The sequence below is a fragment of the Camponotus vicinus genome, unplaced genomic scaffold, assembly GCF_025532165.1.
Source record: "Camponotus vicinus isolate PSW18456_S1 unplaced genomic scaffold, iyCamVici1.0 SCAF_5, whole genome shotgun sequence".
Lineage (NCBI taxonomy): Eukaryota > Metazoa > Arthropoda > Insecta > Hymenoptera > Formicidae > Camponotus > Camponotus vicinus.
In genome coordinates this window covers 797,416-819,148 of record NW_028141977.1, presented here as the reverse complement: position 1 = coordinate 819,148, position 21,733 = coordinate 797,416, and the positions used below count along the sequence as shown (strand labels likewise).

At 30.4% G+C, this 21,733-nt stretch overlaps 1 protein-coding gene across 13 annotated transcripts; it reads right to left on the bottom strand.

The window, feature by feature from the left end:
- Positions 1-320: 320 nt before the first annotated feature.
- Positions 321-21,373, bottom strand: Shi (dynamin-1 shibire). Of its 13 annotated transcripts, none has more exons than XM_083101295.1 (19): positions 20,514-21,373; positions 19,044-19,117; positions 18,240-18,389; positions 17,959-18,162; positions 17,694-17,886; positions 17,392-17,601; positions 16,451-16,650; positions 16,220-16,365; positions 15,923-16,080; positions 14,022-14,048; positions 12,359-12,530; positions 11,968-12,213; positions 11,154-11,165; positions 10,658-10,864; positions 10,493-10,543; positions 10,136-10,311; positions 9,392-9,517; positions 7,462-7,557; positions 321-1,507 (listed from the first exon to the last, which is right to left on the bottom strand). In XM_083101295.1, exons 1-19 carry the CDS (start codon positions 20,675-20,677, stop codon positions 1,444-1,446), a joined length of 2,676 nt encoding a protein of 891 aa, XP_082957421.1. In that variant the 5' UTR covers positions 20,678-21,373; the 3' UTR covers positions 321-1,443. The 13 variants fall into 13 exon arrangements, with proteins under 13 accessions (XP_082957421.1, XP_082957416.1, XP_082957415.1 ...); XM_083101290.1 differs by lacking the exon at positions 11,154-11,165 and adding an exon at positions 11,660-11,671 and having other exon boundaries at positions 9,392-9,580; positions 20,514-21,363; XM_083101289.1 differs by having other exon boundaries at positions 9,392-9,580; positions 20,514-21,363.
- Between the last annotated feature and the right edge of the window lie 360 nt (positions 21,374-21,733).

Sequence of the window (21,733 nt, the reverse complement as noted above, 5' to 3'; positions counted from 1 at the left end):
TATGTATATATATCTGTATACATACATTATGTGTATGTGCACACACAAATTTTTCATATATAATACAATTTATTAAAATTATTATTAATTAATATTATGATGCAAAAAAACAATTATAAAAAGATAAAAATATGACTGCGCATGCATTGGTAAGAAAAAATATTCTCTACAATCACTTAAAACAAATATTAAAATTTTTGTCTTTTATTACGTACCATCGATAGTCGTATCGTCTATACTTCATTGTTCGTCGCAGACGATCCCTAGAGATAACATTATTATTATTTAAAATGAAAGGAGATATTTTATTACGATAATAATGCATTGATCACAATAATTTATATTTCTGCGTTATTTTGTACAATTGCAAAATCTCGGCGTTCTCTGGAATGCTGATACCATATTCGATAGAAAATTCTTCGTTTTTCCTCTGCGAAACGTGACTTAGTCCTTCTGTTCTAATTAGCTCTTTTTTTACAATCGAGGTAATCGGGTTGCCCATACTCGTCTCGTATGCGAAAAAGAATCGTTTTTACAATACTTCCATAAAAAAAACTTACGATAAGAAGGATGCGATATATCGAATACATCGCAGGCAGAAAAGAGGAAATATTTATAAAAAATATCTATAAGAAATTAATATTACATTATCCATTTGGCAATTTCACTACAGATTGTTAATCGAAATTAAGTTATACAGTAATACTGCATCTTTGATATTTCTCGAGAAACTAGACTCGCACTATTATATTCTCATTATGAATAATTAATAAACTCGTTCTTTCTTTTTAATACTGATAATATCGATTTTAAATAATTTTTAAATCGTTGAACAAGATCGATAAGAACGCACCTAAGAATTGTCCTTCTTGTCGTAAGATCTCTACTGCTGTCTCTCGAACAAAGTTACTTCCTTAAAAAAAGACACGTGGCGTACATCAAGCACGCGGTGTTAATACTTATAATTAAATAGTCTATCGCGAATCTAATTGTATATAAATAAAGGTAGAAAACAAAGTATATATCAGAGAAAACGATTGAAGAAGTGACTGATGGGATCCCTCTGGCTGTCCTGACCATCGAGAAACAGACGAGCCGTTTTTCTGCCTCGTTTCTTGGTCCCTTTTTCTTCTTTAATATTCATATAACACAGCCTTGCTTCCTCCTTATCTCTGCGTGAATGATTCCTCTTCGGTTTTGATCCTTGTCTCTATCGGCAAACGTCAACAACTTGATATCGAGGCCGTTGAGATCATAGGACGAAATATTGATTTTAGAAGAACTTCTTGTCCTCATCGCGAAAATGCGGATTTCTCCTGGTAGCCTGCGGAGCTTTCGTCGTGGCCTGTCATCGATCATTCGAACAAGATCTCTCCTGATGCTGTCTTGAATTGTCATAGGTACACGAGATATTGTCTCGTATGCCGCTGCTGTCGGACTAGCTCAGTTTAGTCGGCCGGAGAATGGTCTGTCGGGAATTCGGGGAGGAATATTGGGTACGGGACGCCTACAACATAGACAGATATTAAGTGTTGGATGTGCCCACAAAATTTGAAACGGAAATACACCGCGAGGGAACAGTCATTAAATGGGAAAAACATGAAATTAATACGCAAATATAAGAAGCTTAGAAAATTCAAAATGTCCGACTATATAAAATTTCTATTTCTCTTCAGCAACATATATTAAAATTTAAATATTTTAATTAAATATTAAAAAATATATGTATAATAAAAAAGAAGTGTATAATCTTCGAATACATGCATAATACATATCATAATAAATTCTAGAAAACATATGATATAATGAAAATATAATATAAATATAATAGATAAGTTTTTTTAATTTCATCGAAAAGCATTACAATAATCAAACAAAATCACACATTTAATCTAAAAGAAAAATATCATGAATATATTGCAAAACACGAATGAAGGAGTAAAAAGTAAAAATATATAATGTATAAGTTTAAAATATTAAAATAGCATAAATCTCTCAATAGTTTGGATTAAAAAGAAATATAAGTGTTTTACACAACATGCTTAAGCTTTAGCGACAACACATGCAAAAATAAATGTAGATGTAAAGAAACATTCAATTGCATTATTGCCATCTTGTATAAAAGATAAATTGATTAAAATAAATAAAAGTATGTAAATCTAAAATATATAAATAAAATACATTTCATATTTTTAATGCCAACAACGGCGTTAAATATAATAACAATTTTAAAAAAATTAATGTTCAAATATGATTCATTTTAGAATCAATGCGTTTTTAATTCATTAATAACAAATGACATTTTACTTTTCATATGAACAAAATAATTTTAATAACTATAATGCTTTCTTAAGTTTTTCAATCAATTTCCTAAATATTTCTATAATTTTTAAATATATTGAAATTTTCAAGAAGATTGTGTTAGACTAAGTAATACTTCAGAGATCTTTAGAAATAAAAATAAATGTAATTTAAATCATATTCTCCATACTAGATATACTATACTACAATTAATAAAAAATCAATTTTAAGAAAATTTTGTACAAATTATAATTATAGTATTTCTTTAACAACTAATTTAACAATTTAATCTTGAATGCAGGAGAAAGCATATGAAAGTTAGACAAATACAAGGTTCAATATTTAATGAAAGATACACAGAACGCGAATACGCATCCCCGTGCTCGGGGAGAACACATTCACCAGTTCTGATTTAGTTCAATTTTGAATAATTTCAATGCTGCAATAATTTCAATTGTTCAATATAAGTAAAAGACATTCAATACATATTTTTAACGAAAAGAAGGACAATATTATTTACTTCGTGATAAAAACCCATCGGAAATGCGTCTTCGACTGTTCGTGAAGGCAATGTTCTTTTCATTGTAATCTTATTTTTCACGTACGTACACATGTATATATACATATATATGTACTCGTATATGTGTATGCATATGTATACATATATACACATGTAGAGATATATTCTATAACATATTTACTTCCTATATACACATTTATATTGCAGTAAAACAGTGTGTGTTCCTCTCTTACGCGCACATGGCGCAATATTACAACGTATCTTTTGGGATGTACCGCAAGAAAAACTTAATCAAGTAACCCTCGAATATTATTATAATAATTTTTAACAATATCTCAAGGAGAAATTTATCTCAGAATATAATTATGATTTCTTGGTCGGATTTAGCGGCATGAATAAAAATCGCTATAAAAATCAATGTATGGTATAAAAATTAACAAGGGCGATATGCATAGTTTTGTATTAATCGACGAGAACTATGCTGTTTAGTATCTGGAAATAGAAGTACATAGTGATTTTGCTGTATGGGTTTCCATCGCAAAATTTTGCTTATCAAGGGCTCGATATTATATAATTGGAGGATACTTTACCCGCGATCAAAGGATTTTGGTCACAATATAAATAGAGAAAAGATGTGTGCGCGCGTATCTTTGATGCAGTTTCGAATTATTAATTATATATTCCGGTTTAAAGAATTGTTATTTGTGGCATTTAGATTTATTCAATCATTCACATCTTATCGATCTTCCTCGCAAAGGTTTGTATCATGTGATTTTTTTGTGCCAAAACCCTTCGAAATATCAAAACAACGGCAGCAAACCCACGATTCACTATTTGACTGAAATATCATCGTCTGTGTGCTTTCTGGTTTTTTTAAATATTTTTTATAATATTATATAAGCGCGGCGATTTGGAGATTCTCAGCCCGTAATGTACAATAGAATTACATACTTACTCGGTATTAGCTTTACATGAGATTAAGCGTAACTATAGTGACATATAAGGCTTTAAATGGAAGCATATATATATGTTAATGTGTTGAATGAAGTATGTATAGATATATACAACAATACGTGTATATATATATATACACATATTGTTGTGTAAACATTTTTCCATTTTATAAACAACAGATAAAAGTTAAAGTTGATATATTCGTCGACTCCACGCAATTTGTCTACAATCAACGTCAGACCCTAACATTTTCGATTTTATCGTAAAATAAACGGCAAACGAACATATTTAAAAATATATTAAACTATTTAATTAATCATGTATATGTTTCAAACTATATTCATAAATTCGCTAAACAAAGTTATTATATTATCCTTCGTTGTAAGACTCGAGGTCGATATTCCACCAAATCGTCTTTTACCCCAGATGCATTTATATATTAATTTTCACAATATTACGATTTAACGAGAATTACTACAGGTGCAAACATGGACGTATGAAACAAGTGTTTCTCTCCTCGCTCTGGCCACACAAAGAACATAGATTTTTTTGTATATTTTATTCTAGACTAACAAATAGTATAGATTCTATAGCTTCCAAGAGGATCTAATGTGTGTGTTTGTATGTAAGTATACGTGATCCAGAGCCTATTTTTTAAAAATAAATATAGATAGGGTGCACTCTATCAGGAGGTGGAATAATCATACTGGCTTAAATCGAGAGGACTTTGAATATTTTGGTTAATAATATTCGATGCAACGAGTGCAACGTGATATGCCTGATTAAAAAGCTTGTGTGAAAAGGCTCCTATTTGTTTTTGTTTCATTGTTACATGTTAACAACTCACTAACGCAAAAATGATTATTTTGTAAGTTGAGACAAAATCTCTCATAGTCTACTGAATACGGAACACGACGCATCGCTAAACAAATCTACGGATATATATCTTACAATATAATGTAGCGTTTTTAATATTTTCATAACCACATTAAAGGTTTGTTATTTCCTAATACTTCGGGTTCGATTAATACTGATTAATAATTGCTTTAAAGGATCAGTATACAAGTCTCTCTGTATACAAGTTATACTGTACAATAACATTACAATAGCATACCATTTGTGGCACGCGGAATTTTCCCTTCAATATTCTTTATTCTTTCTGCGCAAAATGTATTGATTAGTCTCTCGGGACTTTATTAATCATCTAAACCATGAATTAATAATATCCATGGTACATAAAACCAGATGTGATCAATCCGACGTGCTTCGCAGAAAGAGCAATAAAATTTCAAACCAAATTAATCAAAAGATAATTGAATATATAATCGCTAAAAATGTGTATAATTGAAGAAATGTATTCTGCCACGAGTTAAAATAAATTAGAAATAAATTTAAGTTGGCTATAAGGAATATTATTAGGCCTTTTTAATATTGATACAATTTTGAAGAGAGAGAATATAAATCTTATATTACAATAGTTCATATCATTTGTAGCTATATTTATCAAGTTTTCTGCCTTTTTTGAATCGTTATTAAAGTCATGACTGTTAGAATACGAGCAGCGCAATGACACAGAGAATACGAGTCTTCTGCCGACATTGTTCTTCTAAATTTATTATCTATCCAAGGAGACATTCTCTCTATATATTGTAACGAAAAATATCTTCTTTTCATTTTAATTGCACTTCGATTATCGCCTTTAAGTTTCTTTCTCTCCGAATCACTGCGCAAACGTATTTGAAATGAGAACACATATCGCTCCATGTATAGTACAATTCAGTTTAGCAAAAATTTTCAAGTATATTGCAAGTTTTATATAATGAGCCTATAAAGTTGTGTCATTATTTAATATGATCTTTCTTTTACACATGACAATTTTGTGCAAGAACTGTATGTACTATACAAATTTTGAAGCACGTCGTTGCTTTGCGAATACGCCTAAATATTCCTATTTACGAAAAATTCATCTTATATACATACATAGTTGAATCGCAAGCATGATTAGGGAGAGAGCTTCGGGAAAAATAATTATAAATTATACAAAATATATAACGTCGCTCCTAAATGTGATATACACTGTGTATGCCTATCAAATGTGATGTACACTCATTATACACATTATATGTGATATTATGGTTACTATTATTCTCGATAAGTGCGGTTATTATTAGTTTAAACTATTGAGAAAGAGAAAAGGGATAGATAGAAGTGAATAGAAAAAAGATAGCAACAGGGAAATAGGGAGAGAAGAGGAAGGGAAGAAAGAGGGAAGATAGAGGGAATTTCGTGATTTTGGATTTTCATGCAAAATCCTCGAAGCATTCTACGCTATATCACATCCTATGTCTGAGCACATTTTTTTCTTGTTTATATATCATAAGGATTAATATTTATTTGTAATATTTTTTCTTTCCTCTTATATAGTTCTCTTATATATGGTGTAGTATATATATATATATTTGTTTAATGGCTAAAAAAAAGTAACAAACGTTTATTAGGAAGAGAGAGAAATAGAGAGAGACTTTACGAGATATTCTATGTAGTACAATATTTTTGCCATTAAAGAAACTTTTTTTTTAAACAAGTTGGATATATATTCGCGCATGAGTTTTAGCTACTTTCCCAACAGCATGACATTTTCTTATCTATCTCATTATCGCCAACGACACGTTCGACATTTCCCTCAATATTCATAATCCAAATATCAGATGCAATTCAGACATAATTATACCATATACCACAATATTTATATCAGACTCGTTCTTCAACAATGGAAATATTCTTTACAATCAATAGGAAGCTACTATCAATCACATTATCGGGTTCTGGTAGACTTTCCAGGATAGATTCACTGGATGTAAAATACAGTGTTTTAGGAGAAAATTCACAATATTCTGCTCTAGATTCACTAACGATACTATGTGCAAGTTTTCACACTTTTACATGGTGTGAAAATAACAATGAAATCGGGTTAATTGTACTAATCTCTACATTAGGATTCAATTTGTTTTTTTTTACACATATATATGTATATATTTTATTTCGTAACATTTCCGGACCGTTACACTTTGATTCCAGTTCTGTAGCGTTAAACGTATTTTATTGCTCAATTAGTGATTTTGAAAATTATCATAATTAAATCTCCTAAAAACATTTAAAGTAATATAGAATATTATTAGATAGAGGTGTAAAAAGTGCTTAAATATATATATTCGTTTCCTATAATACAGATATATATTTTATCCTACAATATGCAGATTATAGAATACTTCTTATACAATATGCAGATTATAGATTTATCTCTTATACAAATATGCATCTAAATAAATATATACGTACACATATGTGTGTACAAATTTAATAAAAAGGCATAACCGTTAATGAAATTTATGTAATACCATGCAAGACAGACAGAAAGATATGTAAGAAACGCAAAGGGATTAAATTAGTAGATTATTCTTTGTGGAATTTCGTTAATAAAGATATAATTTAAAGTAGAGGAAACACTGGAATTAGTTTCTCAACCCTGAACAGTCTACCATCTACTGCGCACACAACTTAAATACTTATATATATATATATATATATATATATATATATATATATATATATATATACGTACATATATATATATTATATCGTTAGAGGGATACAACTCGAAATTCAATTGGTGGATATCTATTTACTTGATCTTGAACGCATCCATCAGCTCGTGCACGGCGGCCTGCGTCGCAGCCTGTGTCGCAGCTTGCGTCATCCTCTGCTGTAGACCACCCCCTCGACTAAACACACCACGGATAGCCAGCTTTGACTACAGATCTCACTCTTACACAGTTTGTTTTAATTTCATACATTATATTGCTAAAAATATTAACTTATAATGCGCATTTCCTAGAGGAAAGCGTGCATATCCTTTTTAAATGCGAGATAAAGTAACATTAACGGGGGAAAGGGATATATATAGTTTTGTAACAGTAGTTATAAAAACACTTTATAATAGCAACACGATATTCGTTCAAGAACCGCTTTTAAACTGTCAGATAAAATTCGTCTTAGCTCCCGTTATAAATACGTTTACAATTATATATATGCCACTATTTTTTTTCTTTTGATAAATGTAATGCAGGCACCGACATATTCGTCCATAAATAGTAATTGACAAGTTTCAAATTGGTGTTATGCTTCATATAAAACATTTAAGTGATAAAGGACATATATGAAGTAAGAAGTGCTATTTATGCGATTGAGAAGCTTTGGACTTGTACGTTAAGTAGGATATATATAGGATATAATCTTTGATATTTTTTACAGGAAATATACATCAATGAGATAATTGGTAAATAACTAATTTAAATTTCGAAGATACGCAATCGACTTTTTTTTATATTCAATTGCATTTTATCGAAATGTCATGCTGTTAGTATAAGTAAAATAAACGTTATCTATCTACCGTAAGAACACAAAGTCCTTTATTTGATAATATTTTCAACGATATATACATGATATACAGCTTCATTGAAGTAATTTACAATCAAACATGTGTGACTCGACTATATATATATATGTTATATCTCCATTTCCTACGAACAAGAAAATTGTACCTTCAGAAATATTTAGTATTGCACAGGTTTCATGTACTATTGGCGCTAAAATATAACTACAATTAGGGGTGTGTGTTGATCTCCGCGCGACAGATAATACATAGAATAATATATGTATATATACATATTATATACTAAAATTATTACACTGCACGAAATATAAGTATTAAATAATAGAGACACAATATTATAAAGAATAAAAACAGAGAGTTGCTCTGTACATCTTCTTTCTCTATATTCGTAATTTATTTCTGAACTACTACGAATGAATAAAAAATATGTCATTGTCATATATACGTATGTATGTATGTATGTATGTATGTATGTATGTATGTATGTATGTATATATGTATGTATAAAACGCAGGTGAAATGTACTAGAGGAATCGTTCGACACTTGGAAGCTCAATTAAATTCCAAAAACGTAAAGACGTGGGACGATTAGAATAATAATCCTCATGTAATTTTCACACCCCTACTTAATTAACATCGATTTTATAATCTTTGTAGTGTATGCAGACAGATAGTAACATTAGGAAATAAGTGTTTTGTGTAAAATATACACTGACTATATATATATATATAATGCAATACGGATACGATATTGATTAGTAGCGAATAGGCGAGTTAGTGCGAAGACTTATTGTCGGCGCCTGCAATAGAAAGTGAAGTTAGCACCCAAGCCCCAGATACACAAGCTACTTTAATATAGACGGGCGAGAGATGTTCGAGAAAGCAAAGTGTATTAATTTCACCAGGTCAATTGTGAAATGGTACCATTTTCATGTCACGTTATTGCATGTGATTATAAGTTTGAATATAAAATCACATTACAAACAATATTATTGTGCGGTTGAAATTTCAATGTGCACATAATTTAGCATTAGAATTGTGATCAATAAGATAATAAAATCACGATGTAAGATTCAATCAACATTTTTTTAGCGACATTCATAGATAGAGAATTTAAAATTTTTAATTAGTTTTTTTTTATATAAAGTGTAATATGTACTCACGATGGTATCATAGGTGGAGGTAGGCCAGGGTTAGCTCGAGTTGGTGGTGGTCCACCCGGACCAGGTCTATTAGGAATGGCTGGTGCTGGTCGACCGCCTGCAGGTACTGGTGGTGGTGCTCGTGAACTAGAAAGAGGTGGTGGCTGTGTCACTCCGCGTCTTGGACCACCAGGAGATGGTGGTGATAATCTAGAATGTATATAGTACGTTTCATAATTCATAAAAGAGTTTTCGCATTATTCAGATATTTTAAATTCCTTTAAGAATTAAAACTTTAATTGAACAAAAACAAGCAAGTTATAAGCAATATGTATAACAAAAATTATCATATAAATGAAATCTTTATCTGCCTTATATATATATATATATATGTAACATAGAGTCCATTTAACTTTTTGATATCACTAACCAAAAATATAAAACAGTTGTAAAATATACTAAATTGAAATAAATATTTATTAAAAAATTAATTAAACTCTAGCGATGTTTTATAATCTCTCTTTAATTTAATATTTTTATAGAAAATTCTTAATAGGAAAAGCATGCATAATGTGATGTTCTTCTTGATGACATTGTTAGTTAAGAAAAAAATAAAGATAAATGCATCACACATATATAAAGAATCTTACCCAAGACTGTTTCAACCGTGTTCAAATGTATGGCAAAGCAGACGGTACAAAATGTAAGGATAAAAAAATTAGTAAAATACGCGATAAATCGTGCTAGGAATAACATAAAGGTTACCTTGGATTCTCGCCGGATGCTAGCCAATCATTTTTTACAGGTGGTGGTACTGGAGTTGAAACAGTGGCCATGGAGACATCTCCGATGATACGAAGGGACTCTTTGCATGCATGATACATGCGTAACATCTCTTCCCGTTTCTGCGCCTCTTCAGGAGATTCTTCCATCATGGAAGCCTAATTGCATACACATCACGAATGTTTCTTTCAGATAAAAATAAGAGAATAAAGAGAATATCAAAAATATGTATAAACATAGAGCTATATATTATATGTATACTTGTTTGAAAGATGAAAAACATAAGTTACACACAATTCTTTGGTTTTGGAGAGGAATGGAAAGGATGAGGATACTTACAATTATAGGGTCATTGAATAGCTTCAGAGTATTTATTTCATCTTTGTTTGACTAGGGGAAAGGATTAATGGAGAAAGGATTAATCTGTAAGATTCTTAAAATGAAACAACTATTCTGCAATAAATTACAGTATAAACTCAAAAATGTATTATATCAATATTTTACCTGATCACCACTTGCATAAAGATGCGCCAACAATTCTCCATTAATGAAGTCCTTAGCGTTATTAATAATAAGGTGCATAATTGTCTTTGGAACCAGATCACGGGTAGTTTTCGTAACAATCTTCATGTAAGAATCTACTAAATTCCTGATTGTTTCCACTTGACGCTCCAATTGAGGATCCATTGATGATTGACCTTCTGTTCCACCCTGAATGAACAAAAATAAGATTGTTTAAACCCTTGTTTTGATTAAGTTGCTTCCAAATATCCAATAATTAAAGGCATGTATAAAACAGCACTCGCAGTACTGCAAAACATTACACTAAAATGTCAATATCAATCAGTCTAAAAATCTAATTAATTTATCAAAATGCAAAGTAACATGTTTTGTTTCATAATGTGCAACAATGTGCAATAATGTGTTTAGTTGAGGAGGTGTCCGATGCTCATGTAAGTGTCGTGTGCTATATAATTCTTGAAAACACGATTGTACGAACCTCATATCCTTCCTTTTTAGTTAGATTTAAATACGAAACAAAGAAATATGATTACTATTATGCACTTAGTATAATAAAAAGTTATTAATATTTTATCTTGGAAAAGATAATTTATATAGATATAAACTGAAAAGAAAGTACACTCCTTTCTCTTTTTCTTCTTTATACAAACAATGCAAGTATAATTAACAGTATTATTGATTATATTAACAGTATTATTGATTATATTAACAGTATTTCAGAAGCAATAAAAATTGTAGTATTTATATAAAATATAAAATTCACATATAAAATTATGTAAATAAATTATCGGCATATATATTGCACATTAAATTAATAAATCTCTCGACATATATATATAATTTTTTAAAAAGTTCAAGAAAAATAGCCAAAATTATTTCCAAAGCAATTATCTTTTTGTTAGTTATTTTCAACAATATTCAGATCACCACACAGTTAATAAATCGAAAATAAAATTGTCATCTCTATCATTTTTATTAACTCACCCTCTGCTTATCCTAAAATAAATTAAAATGGATTCTAATAAATAATATAATGAATTATCGTATCTAATAAATAATATAATGAATTGTAGTATAATTTAAAAAATAGAATACATTGTTATTCTTGTATTATAAATATATGAAAATTTGTGCATAGAATTGATTCAGATAAATATCTCCATTTTTATCTCTCTTTAGTAAATAAACTGATATTTAGCTGATATAAAACATAAGATATAAATCTTTCATCTTTTATGAAAGCACACATATGTAATTATTTAATTGTATCCTGATCAAAATAATAAACTCACCTCTCCTTCGCCATTCGCTTGTTCTGTTGATTTTTCAGGATACACACCAGCCCTTAGGAAAGAAGCCTTCCAAGAATCAACATCATCTTGAGTTTCACAACTCAACTCCAATTGCTTGTAATCTTTATATACGTTTCTCCCCTCCGGATTGAATAACGCGAATAAATGACGTCGCGACATGAAACCTTGTTCTAGATCACGCAGTTTCAGTCCATCCAAAGGCAGCATGTACTTCTTCTCACGTTCCTTCATACATAAAAATATCATAAATTAAATATCATTCTTAAATATCAATGATTTCCTTTTTTGTAATATACGATATAATTTTTAATATTTAATTAAATTTTATTAAATTTAACCGATTACATAAATAATTATAATCGATATTTACTTCTTCATCCTTGAACCAGGAGATACTTTCCGATGTTAAAACAAACCAGTAATCTCTCGAGCCGCCCTTCATAATACCGAGATTATGTATGCACATGTAGCCTTTGCGAATTACTTGGTTGCCTAATGTATGCCGTCCAGATTTAACAGAATTTTCCGACGATTGCTGTGCACTGTAACATAAATAATAATGTATAATGAAATGCCAAATAAGAGATTTTATATACCCAACTGCAAGAATTGCTATCAAATCTTACATTAGTCGGTTATAACAAGTAAAAGAAAACAGCGAGTAAAAGTATCCTAGCATCCATATTTCAAATAAATATATATCGCACAGAAAAAATAATGTTTGCTTAATATAAAATAGCTTGTGTTACAAATTTTTGTACATATATATATGTACTATTAAATCGATATTTTTTTATTTTATAATAAAGAAACAATATTTAGAATAAAGGTGGACAGTACTTTGTGCCTTTACCTACAAAAACCAATGTACATTTATACAACTATTTTGAAAAAAATTCTAAAAAAATATTTACTTTAGTATTAATATAAAACATATTACAGAATAATCGTGTATTTGTTTTGCTATTTTTGCTTCATGCACATTTTAGCTTCATTTTAGCTTCAAAAATTTCTAAGCACATATTTGTTTTATAACTGCTTAAACAACATTAGCATATCACAAACACGTGCAGTATAGCTATCACTTATTAGGCAACATTGCAATAATTTCCATTGTAGTGCAAGAGGATTGCATAAGCACATATTACATTGATCGCAAAACAATAGATTATAAAACTAAGGCTTGATGTTGCTGTATGAAATACAGTTTAAAAATTTTTTGAATGACATACAGATGTGACTTGGAAATTATTTTTGTTTGTAAGAATCCTAATTTTCTGATACGCAATATAAAAACGAGAAATACTTATTTTGATTGAAAATAAAGCAAAGTTACAATTTGGGAAAAATAAATCCACACAGTAATAGATTCATACTAAAAACAATTAAAAATAAACAGATTCAAATCAGTGTATATATAATGGTATCTCATAGTATTAATATGCAAAATTTTCGATAACATACTGAATTCAATAGTTCGACTATAAATTGTAAGAATTTCTAACATCCGGCTGTATCGAGATTGTTGTACGTAAATCTAAAATTAAAAAAAAATATCCCAAAAAAAGCGTGTAAAAGTATCATTCTAAGAAATTTCAAAGAAAATTAACTAAAGATTAGTTTTGCATTATATGGTAATTTACATATTTTTATTTTAAATGCTAATTAACTATAGCATTTAAAAATTAATATAACAATTTAAATAATAAAAATATGTATATATAGAGAAAGAGAGAAAATATAAAAATTTTATATATGTGTATATATATGTATGTATATATATATATATATATATATATATATATATATATATATATATTCTTAATTTTAATATTCTCAAAGTAAATTAGATAAACACAATATCAAGCTAAAAACTACTAAAAATTAGCTTATATAGTATATTAATATTTTAACTTAATATAGCAGCAAGAGATATTAAAAAAAGAATAAGCATAAAAAAGAAAGAGCGTGAAAATAAAAAAGAATAAAAATGTAGTGTAAATTTTTGTTGGAATGTACTATAATATTCTTACCTTGCATTATGGTAACTGGCTGCAGCGCTGCCAATATAATTAAATCATTTCTTTAATTGTGAAGTTTGAAGAAGAGTTAATAATGAGAAAAGAAAAATACATGGCCATATTACTTTGATTAGGGTAAGGCACATAATTTCATAAATAAGTTTACAAATTATAAAATAAATGTCACGTAAATTGGTTATTTAATTACAATATTTTTATGATTTTACTAAGATTATACACACATATATATATATTTGAGCTTTTTTCAGTTCTTGTTTTCTTTTACATATATATATATATATATATATATATATATATATATATATATATATGTGTGTAAAAGAAAACAAGAACTGAAAAAAGCTAACTATTTCTGCACAGAATTTGTATGTGCCTTGTCCCCAATAATATTATAAATAAAATTAATAAAATTTACAATTATATTTATGTAATCTTCAGCAACATCATTATCGATTCTATATATAAAGAATATATTTACTTCTATTATATAATCATATTTATATAATTAATATAACTGTATACATATAAATATTTAACATAATTATTCATAATCTTATGTTTTTCAGAGATATTATTTATAAACAAAAAATAAAAATCAGAAAGAATTAAATATATAGAGAAATATTGCTATATAGCCACAACAATAAAAATCAATGAGCTAAGAAGAATGTAACATATGCAAATGCAATTCCTTATTCTTGATAATGTGTGAAATTATTTCTTTAAGATAAATGTTAGCGTCTCTTTAACACAATCAATTGTTTTATGTAAATTTCAAGTAATTTTAATTCTATTCTCTTTTAACTTTAGAGATAACATTAAAAATAATATAATACTCGATTAAAAGTTTTTATTTATAAGCAGAACAAATAAAACAGATCAAGTTATATTAGTGACAGATAAGTAACAGAAATTAATTAAGATAAATGTATGGAGACGAAATTAATTTAGCATATACTTAGGTATGATTTTAGCATAGTGTCATACGAGTATAGATTGAATAAAAATAATATTAGGTAAATTATTGCTCATTAAATTCTAAAGTGACTTTTAATCTTAAAAGGAGAAGTTAAGAATGTTGCCATGATCAAAGATTGCTATGTGAGTTGATTTTAGCAAGACATGCATTGACTGTGAAAATATATGCGCTGATATTTTGAATAAAGAAATAATGGCAAGCAAAAAATTTGATAATCACGTGTAGTACGTTTTTTTAAATAATGTTAAAGTTTTCATTTTCTTATGTAGATTCTTACAAACAAATTATCTTTATAATTATCTATCCACTTTACCAAGTATTAAGCATACTCTATATTAAATTTATCGCTTTTAAAACTACTTTAATATGTTTAACTACTTTAACATATTTAAAATGATAAACAAATTTTTACTACGTATATAATTATTAAATGACTTTTCAGTATATAAAATTTCCAACTGCATTTCTAAACTTTATAAAAAAATAAATATATCTTTTAAGAAAGGCTGTAAGTATCTGTTATTATATTAAATGAGATATAGAAATACATTATAGAATATGTAAAATATTAGAAACTTTTCGTACAACCTTAAAATATGCAATACACGTGAATTCATATATTGCTAATATCTTTTCAACTAAAGCAGTCTTTTAAAACATACACAAGTTCGCCTAAATACTATAACAACATTATACATAAAATCTCTTGCTATTTAGTGGCTATATCAAACTTAATACAAAATAAAAAAATATAGCAGCAAGCACACATAAGTGTAACAAAAATGACATGTAGGAACTAGATGTACCAACTTAAATAAACTGAAAATTTTTAACTATTTTTATCTCTGAAAATAATAGTTAAATCTATAAAATATAACACATAAAAACATTAAAATATTTAATGATTACTTACTTTGCAAAACCGATGAAATCTTCGTGATTAGTATTCATGTATGCGAGCTCGCAATCAACCAACAAAACCAACTGCTCTTTACACATTTGTTCGCGTTGCCTGACGTATGTCGTTATGATACGTTCTGTCTCTTCCCTCAGTCTAGGATAGCGTGACATCTGTAATTTTACAAATCCCAATAAGATGTAAGAATATGTAAGAAATGTACAATTGACTCATGTTTCACCATTTAAGTTTAAGTTTAATATAACATTGTTATTCTATCTTTTATTATTTTATTATTATGTTTTTACTTACCCTATCTGTACAAATGCGTACAACATTACTAAGTTCTTGCACAACTAAATCTACACATTTAAGACTTGGTTCTTTAAGTCTATTTATTTGCTTTTTCACTATTGCCTCAAAAGCCATATCTGGGGTGAATAATCCTACTCTGATACCTATAATCAAAATTTTATTAGTAATTTACTTATTATATTTGTAAAACTTGACATGCAAAATTAGATGAAGCCAAAAGAAATTTACCGTGTATATTTCTGATAGCAAAAGCAATTTCTCTCCTTAATTCTTTTTCATCAAATTCCATTTTAACAATTTCGAACGGGAAACGCTCGTGGAAAAGTCGATTAATTTTCGCGCCACCACTGAGTTCATTAGTATTAATTTGTGCAGAACCAGAGCCTTCTATGGTTCTCTCGAAATCTGATTGAAGTTGTTGTATCATCCTTAAAAATAATTTTCTATTAATTCGTGTAATATAACCTGTCATAAAATAATATTAATTACATGGGTAGAGAGTCTCGATGTTATCTACCATTCACAAATCACATCTGAAATATTTGTTATTGTGTGTGTCACAATCTGTAAATTTAAATAATAAAAATGTCATATATTTCTCAAGAAGATGCCATATCATGTGTTAAAAAAAAGATATATATTAGCAATTTTATTTGCAATTATACATATTAGCAATTTTAATCTTCTTGTAGCAGAATAATTTAATGCAAAATTAATTTTTAATTTTTAAACTAAGCATTTTATAACATAACACAATCGCAGCTCTTTAATTAATTAAAGTTTCATGCAAATATGTGGCACACTATTCTTGTTAAAGGAAACTAAAAAAGGGAACAAGGATACCTACATATACATTTGAATTGATCTGAAAAACAAAAGGTAAATGATCTAAAACTTCAAGACACTCCACCCATAAAATCCAAATTATATAGAATAAGAAAAAATGAATATAACTATAGTTTTTGCTTGCATAATTTTATGGTGAAAATATAAAATATAGTGCACACATTCATTGAGAGAAATTTTAACATTATACAAACATAACATGTAATGTATGTGTAATATATTCTGCTATAAGATATGTAATTTTTATATACATTTTATGAATGGAAGATGAGTATATTGAGTAACTGTAAACCAACATAATGTAAAATTCTAAATTCACTTACTGTAACATAGCCTTTGTTTTGATTGCAGGATCATCAGGTCTGAAATGTTTATACTGCTCGACATCTTTCTCTAAAGTTAACAGTTGCTTTTGTAATCTATCTCTTAAAGCTGGCAAGGTATCTCTGATATGGTTTGTTAATTGCTGATTCAAAACTCTTTGTAAATATGGCGTACCCAACCTATCTGCTAGATGACGATAAGACGGATGACTAAAAAGTAAAACAAAAGTTATATATTATAAAAAACAAGAAACAAGTCATGCCTAGAAATTATTTTCACTGTTTGTTCAACTGTTGTGTACCCGAGAAAGAATTTTCGCTCAGCAGCTAAAGCATTTTTTATATCCTTCCGTCCTTCTATATCTTTCTGACTTCTATTGACAACACCAATGTAACCTCTTCTCAATGGTAATAATTTATTTTCCAAAATATCTCTTGCATCAGTACCATCGTCCATGAGATCCAACTTAGTAATAACACCAATTGTACGTACACCTTAGAATATTATACATAAAATTAATATTCACTTAAAAAAGATATAACAATATTGTTAGATTAATTAAATACCTTGTGGATCCACCTCCTTAGCGAGTTTAAGAGCATCGCTATTAGCCAAATCAGTGTTAGCTGGTGTGACTGCCAATATAAGACAATTTTCACGTTTAATAAACTGAAATATCATGGCTTTAATTTGGGCCTCTATATCTGCTGGCTGATCTCCGATTGGTACTTTTGTAAGTCCAGGTAAATCAATTAATGTTAAATTCAAGACTGCAAAAAGATAAAAATATGCCATTATAAATAACGATTATTATTTTTTATTTAAATAACTTCTTTATTTTACTTACCATTGGGTGAATATACTCTAAGATTAATTGGTATATTAGAGATGCCCTTATTACCTCCAGTTACTCTGTCTGTTTCAGCTTCAATTTCTTTTCGCACTTCATCAAAATCTACAAACTTCTTACCTTTGCAATGCAAAAACTCTGCGTATTCTACAATACAAGAAAAAAGTCATTTAATTCAATTTTTATAATTATTTATTCTTATATATTGTTATGTATTAAAAAGAATAAAAAAAATAAATAAAAGTATTGAAAATAATATTTTATATATATTCTTTAATATATATACATTTTTATTACATTCTATTTCACAATGTACTCAACTTATGGCTTATCAGAATTTTAGGCTCAGGAAGTATGACACAAAGAGTATGATAATGACAAAGTTCAAGAGACAGAGTAACTTTTATCAATTCTACTTTATACTACAAAATGATAAAATCAATAGTTGTTTTTATGAATTTATCTATAAGCTATAATAAATATATCACGCATAGTGCATTAAAATTTCTTGACAAGAGTTAACCAGAGGATCACATATAAATGATTTAAATGCATTAAGCAATGCCTTGCTTAAAAGAAAAAAATTGTCATAAGTATACGAGTCAATAGGTTAACAAGATGATATTATGAGTCCATAGACTATATTTTTTAAATTCTCTTTTATGTATATATATCTTTAAAACTAATAACATACACAAAAGATGTTCCAAAGACATTATCATACATATGTAAGAATTTTTGTATTTATTAAATATCAAAACAAGAGAAATGATATAATCAGCCTTATTTATTACGACTCACCAGTTAAACAGTTAATCAACTGTAAGATGAGCGGTCTCCTTGTCACAATGCCAGAACCTCTGGGCAAAAAGTCTCTGGGAAAGAAGACTCATTGTTATAATTGGTCATAATTAATACATTCATATTTTTTTTACAAGAAAATACATATAATGTGCATTTAAGTGTAGTTTGAAAACAACGATGGATTAGTCCCCCTTAATTATTTTAAAAGTTTAAAATAATTAATTAAAAATATATACGTAAGCCTAAAATGCAGATAGTAATGATTTGTTTCATGATAATATCTTTATTCTCTTTGATAAAAATATGCATACTTGTCTCATTATCTACCTTATCTTAGAAATGATTTGTAATATATCCTTTCCCCGATAAGTTTTTTATTGTTTTAATTTTTTTATTATAGATTGATATTAACAAATTCATATCAGGATTCTTTAGAAAGAAAAAATAATACTGAAAAGACTATGTATGTGCAACGTGATTTGACAATGTCATACAATAAATCAATTTTGCATCATAAAAATATCTCAAAAGTCACTACAAAAATAATTACTATTATAATTTCTATGTAGAATATAAGAATATATTTCAAATATCAGAGATATTAAATATAGATATATGAGAAAAATTAATTAAATATAACAAATAAATAATTTTAAAAAAATTAAAAAAATTGCTAGTTTTAAAATTATTTAGTTTGCAGTTTTAATATTTCCACCAATTGTAAGTTCTCAAAACTAACATTTTATGTCTGTGCATATAATTGTAAATTCTTCGTTTAATCGGGACGTTGGAATGTGGAGCTTGACGAGAGTCTACAAGAGTGTAAAACCGTCTCGCCTGAATCTGTTTTGCGCATGAACGGACGCTCTTCTAAAGTGCTCCGGTGACGAGAAGACATTTGACAGGTCGTCCTGTGGGCGTTTTGACGTCGTAAATTCACGCTCGCCCCGTTCGCGTTCATCCATGCCTCGCACGGAGAGGATGACGCACGAGGCGACAACTGTCAAACGGTCCTCCCTCTCGCCGTCGTCATCGTCGAACTTTAACATTAATCGAACGACAACGATGTCAAGAGGTCGAAAAGTCCCGCGTGTTTCGCCACGCCTAGGACTTACGTATCGACGAAGACGTCGGCGCGGAATCGGAGTAAAAGACGTTTCTCTCATCTGTCAAACATCCTCGCATTCAAAGTAAAAAGCGAGATGTACTCAAAATTCAGAGAGAAGGATAAAAAATGCAGAAACATAACCGTAAAGGAAGGAATCTCGGATGAGGGACAAACAACCGGTGGTGACGATGTTCGTGCTCGATCGTTCTTATCTCACCAGATGATGAGATAAGCACGAGATACTCGAATATCTTTTCTCGTCCGTTCGAAAGACTTCGTGCGCACGTTTCCTTCTCTCGATCTCGAGGCTGCGAAGGGAGGAGGATACCAGGAACAACGAAGGGAGGGAGGATACTCACTTGCCGACGAAGTTCTCGAGCACGGAGCTCTTGCCCGCACTCTGGCCGCCCACCACCGCGATCTGCGGCAGATCAAGCTGCATATGCACGCCGAGCTGCGTGAACGCATCCTGCAGCTTGTTGACGATCGGGATCAATTGTTCCATGCCCGTGTTGCCCGCCATCCTGTCGTCGGAGTCGCGTAAGCCGCGTTATTACACCGCTCGCTCGTACACGCACGCTAGGGCGCCCCGACACGCATATAACACACACACACACACACGGACGCAGGCGCACTCCTCTTCTCTCTCCCGCGAGTACGCGAGTCGCGATTCCACCTGGAGCTGCCGATGCCGATGCCGCCGATGCTTCGCCACCGCCTGCGCGCCCACGTACGTCCGCCCTGAGGGTGGCTGACGGAGGCGAGTGGCCGTTCGTTACGGGGTCTAACCGTACACTAAGCAAGATGGCCGATTTCCGCGAAGGCTGCTCGCGCACGCTCGCTTCACCGCATCTTCCCCGCGAGAGCGGCGACGATACGAATCGCGCGATCTCGCATCGGCCTCGCTCCCGTCACGTAAGCGTTTAGCGCGATATACGCGTGTATGTTTCCGCGCGGAGAGGAATTGGAAGCTCGCCCGTAGGTGCGAGCAGCAGCACCGTACTAGTACTAGTACTTTTTACGGCGCCGCGCGTAAACGAGAGGATAAACGGAGCGGTCGAACGCGACGACGACTGACCGACGACTCCTCTCGCGTCGTCGAGAGAAAGAGAGAGAGAGAGAGAGAAAGAGGGCGGTTCAATCGATAATCGAAGCGTGCGCACAAGCCGCCACCGTCGTGACCCACTTTCGCGGCCGCGAGATAAAATCCATATCGTCCGTCGACGCTCTGACCTTTTTACTCCGCGCTCCCACGCGTGAATTGTCAAGTGCGCGCGCGCGCGCGCGCGCAACGGAAATTCGACTCGCTTCCGATGAAGCGAACAATCGATGTCCCGATATCAGCTGTGCCATGCCTGTTCATCTCGAAGCTCCTCCTCGTCCTTTTCTTCCTTTCGAATACACCTGAATACATGAATGTTTAGTTTGCTCTTGATTCGAGCGAGATCTTAAGGCGATGCGCATGAATGGAAAACGGATCTGTAGCGAGCGCCCGCGAGATTTTCAAAATCACGCGGTGGAATTTTCGCCGCGACGAAAGTGAAAATCTAATCTCGTTTTTCTCTTCCCACCTTTCGCT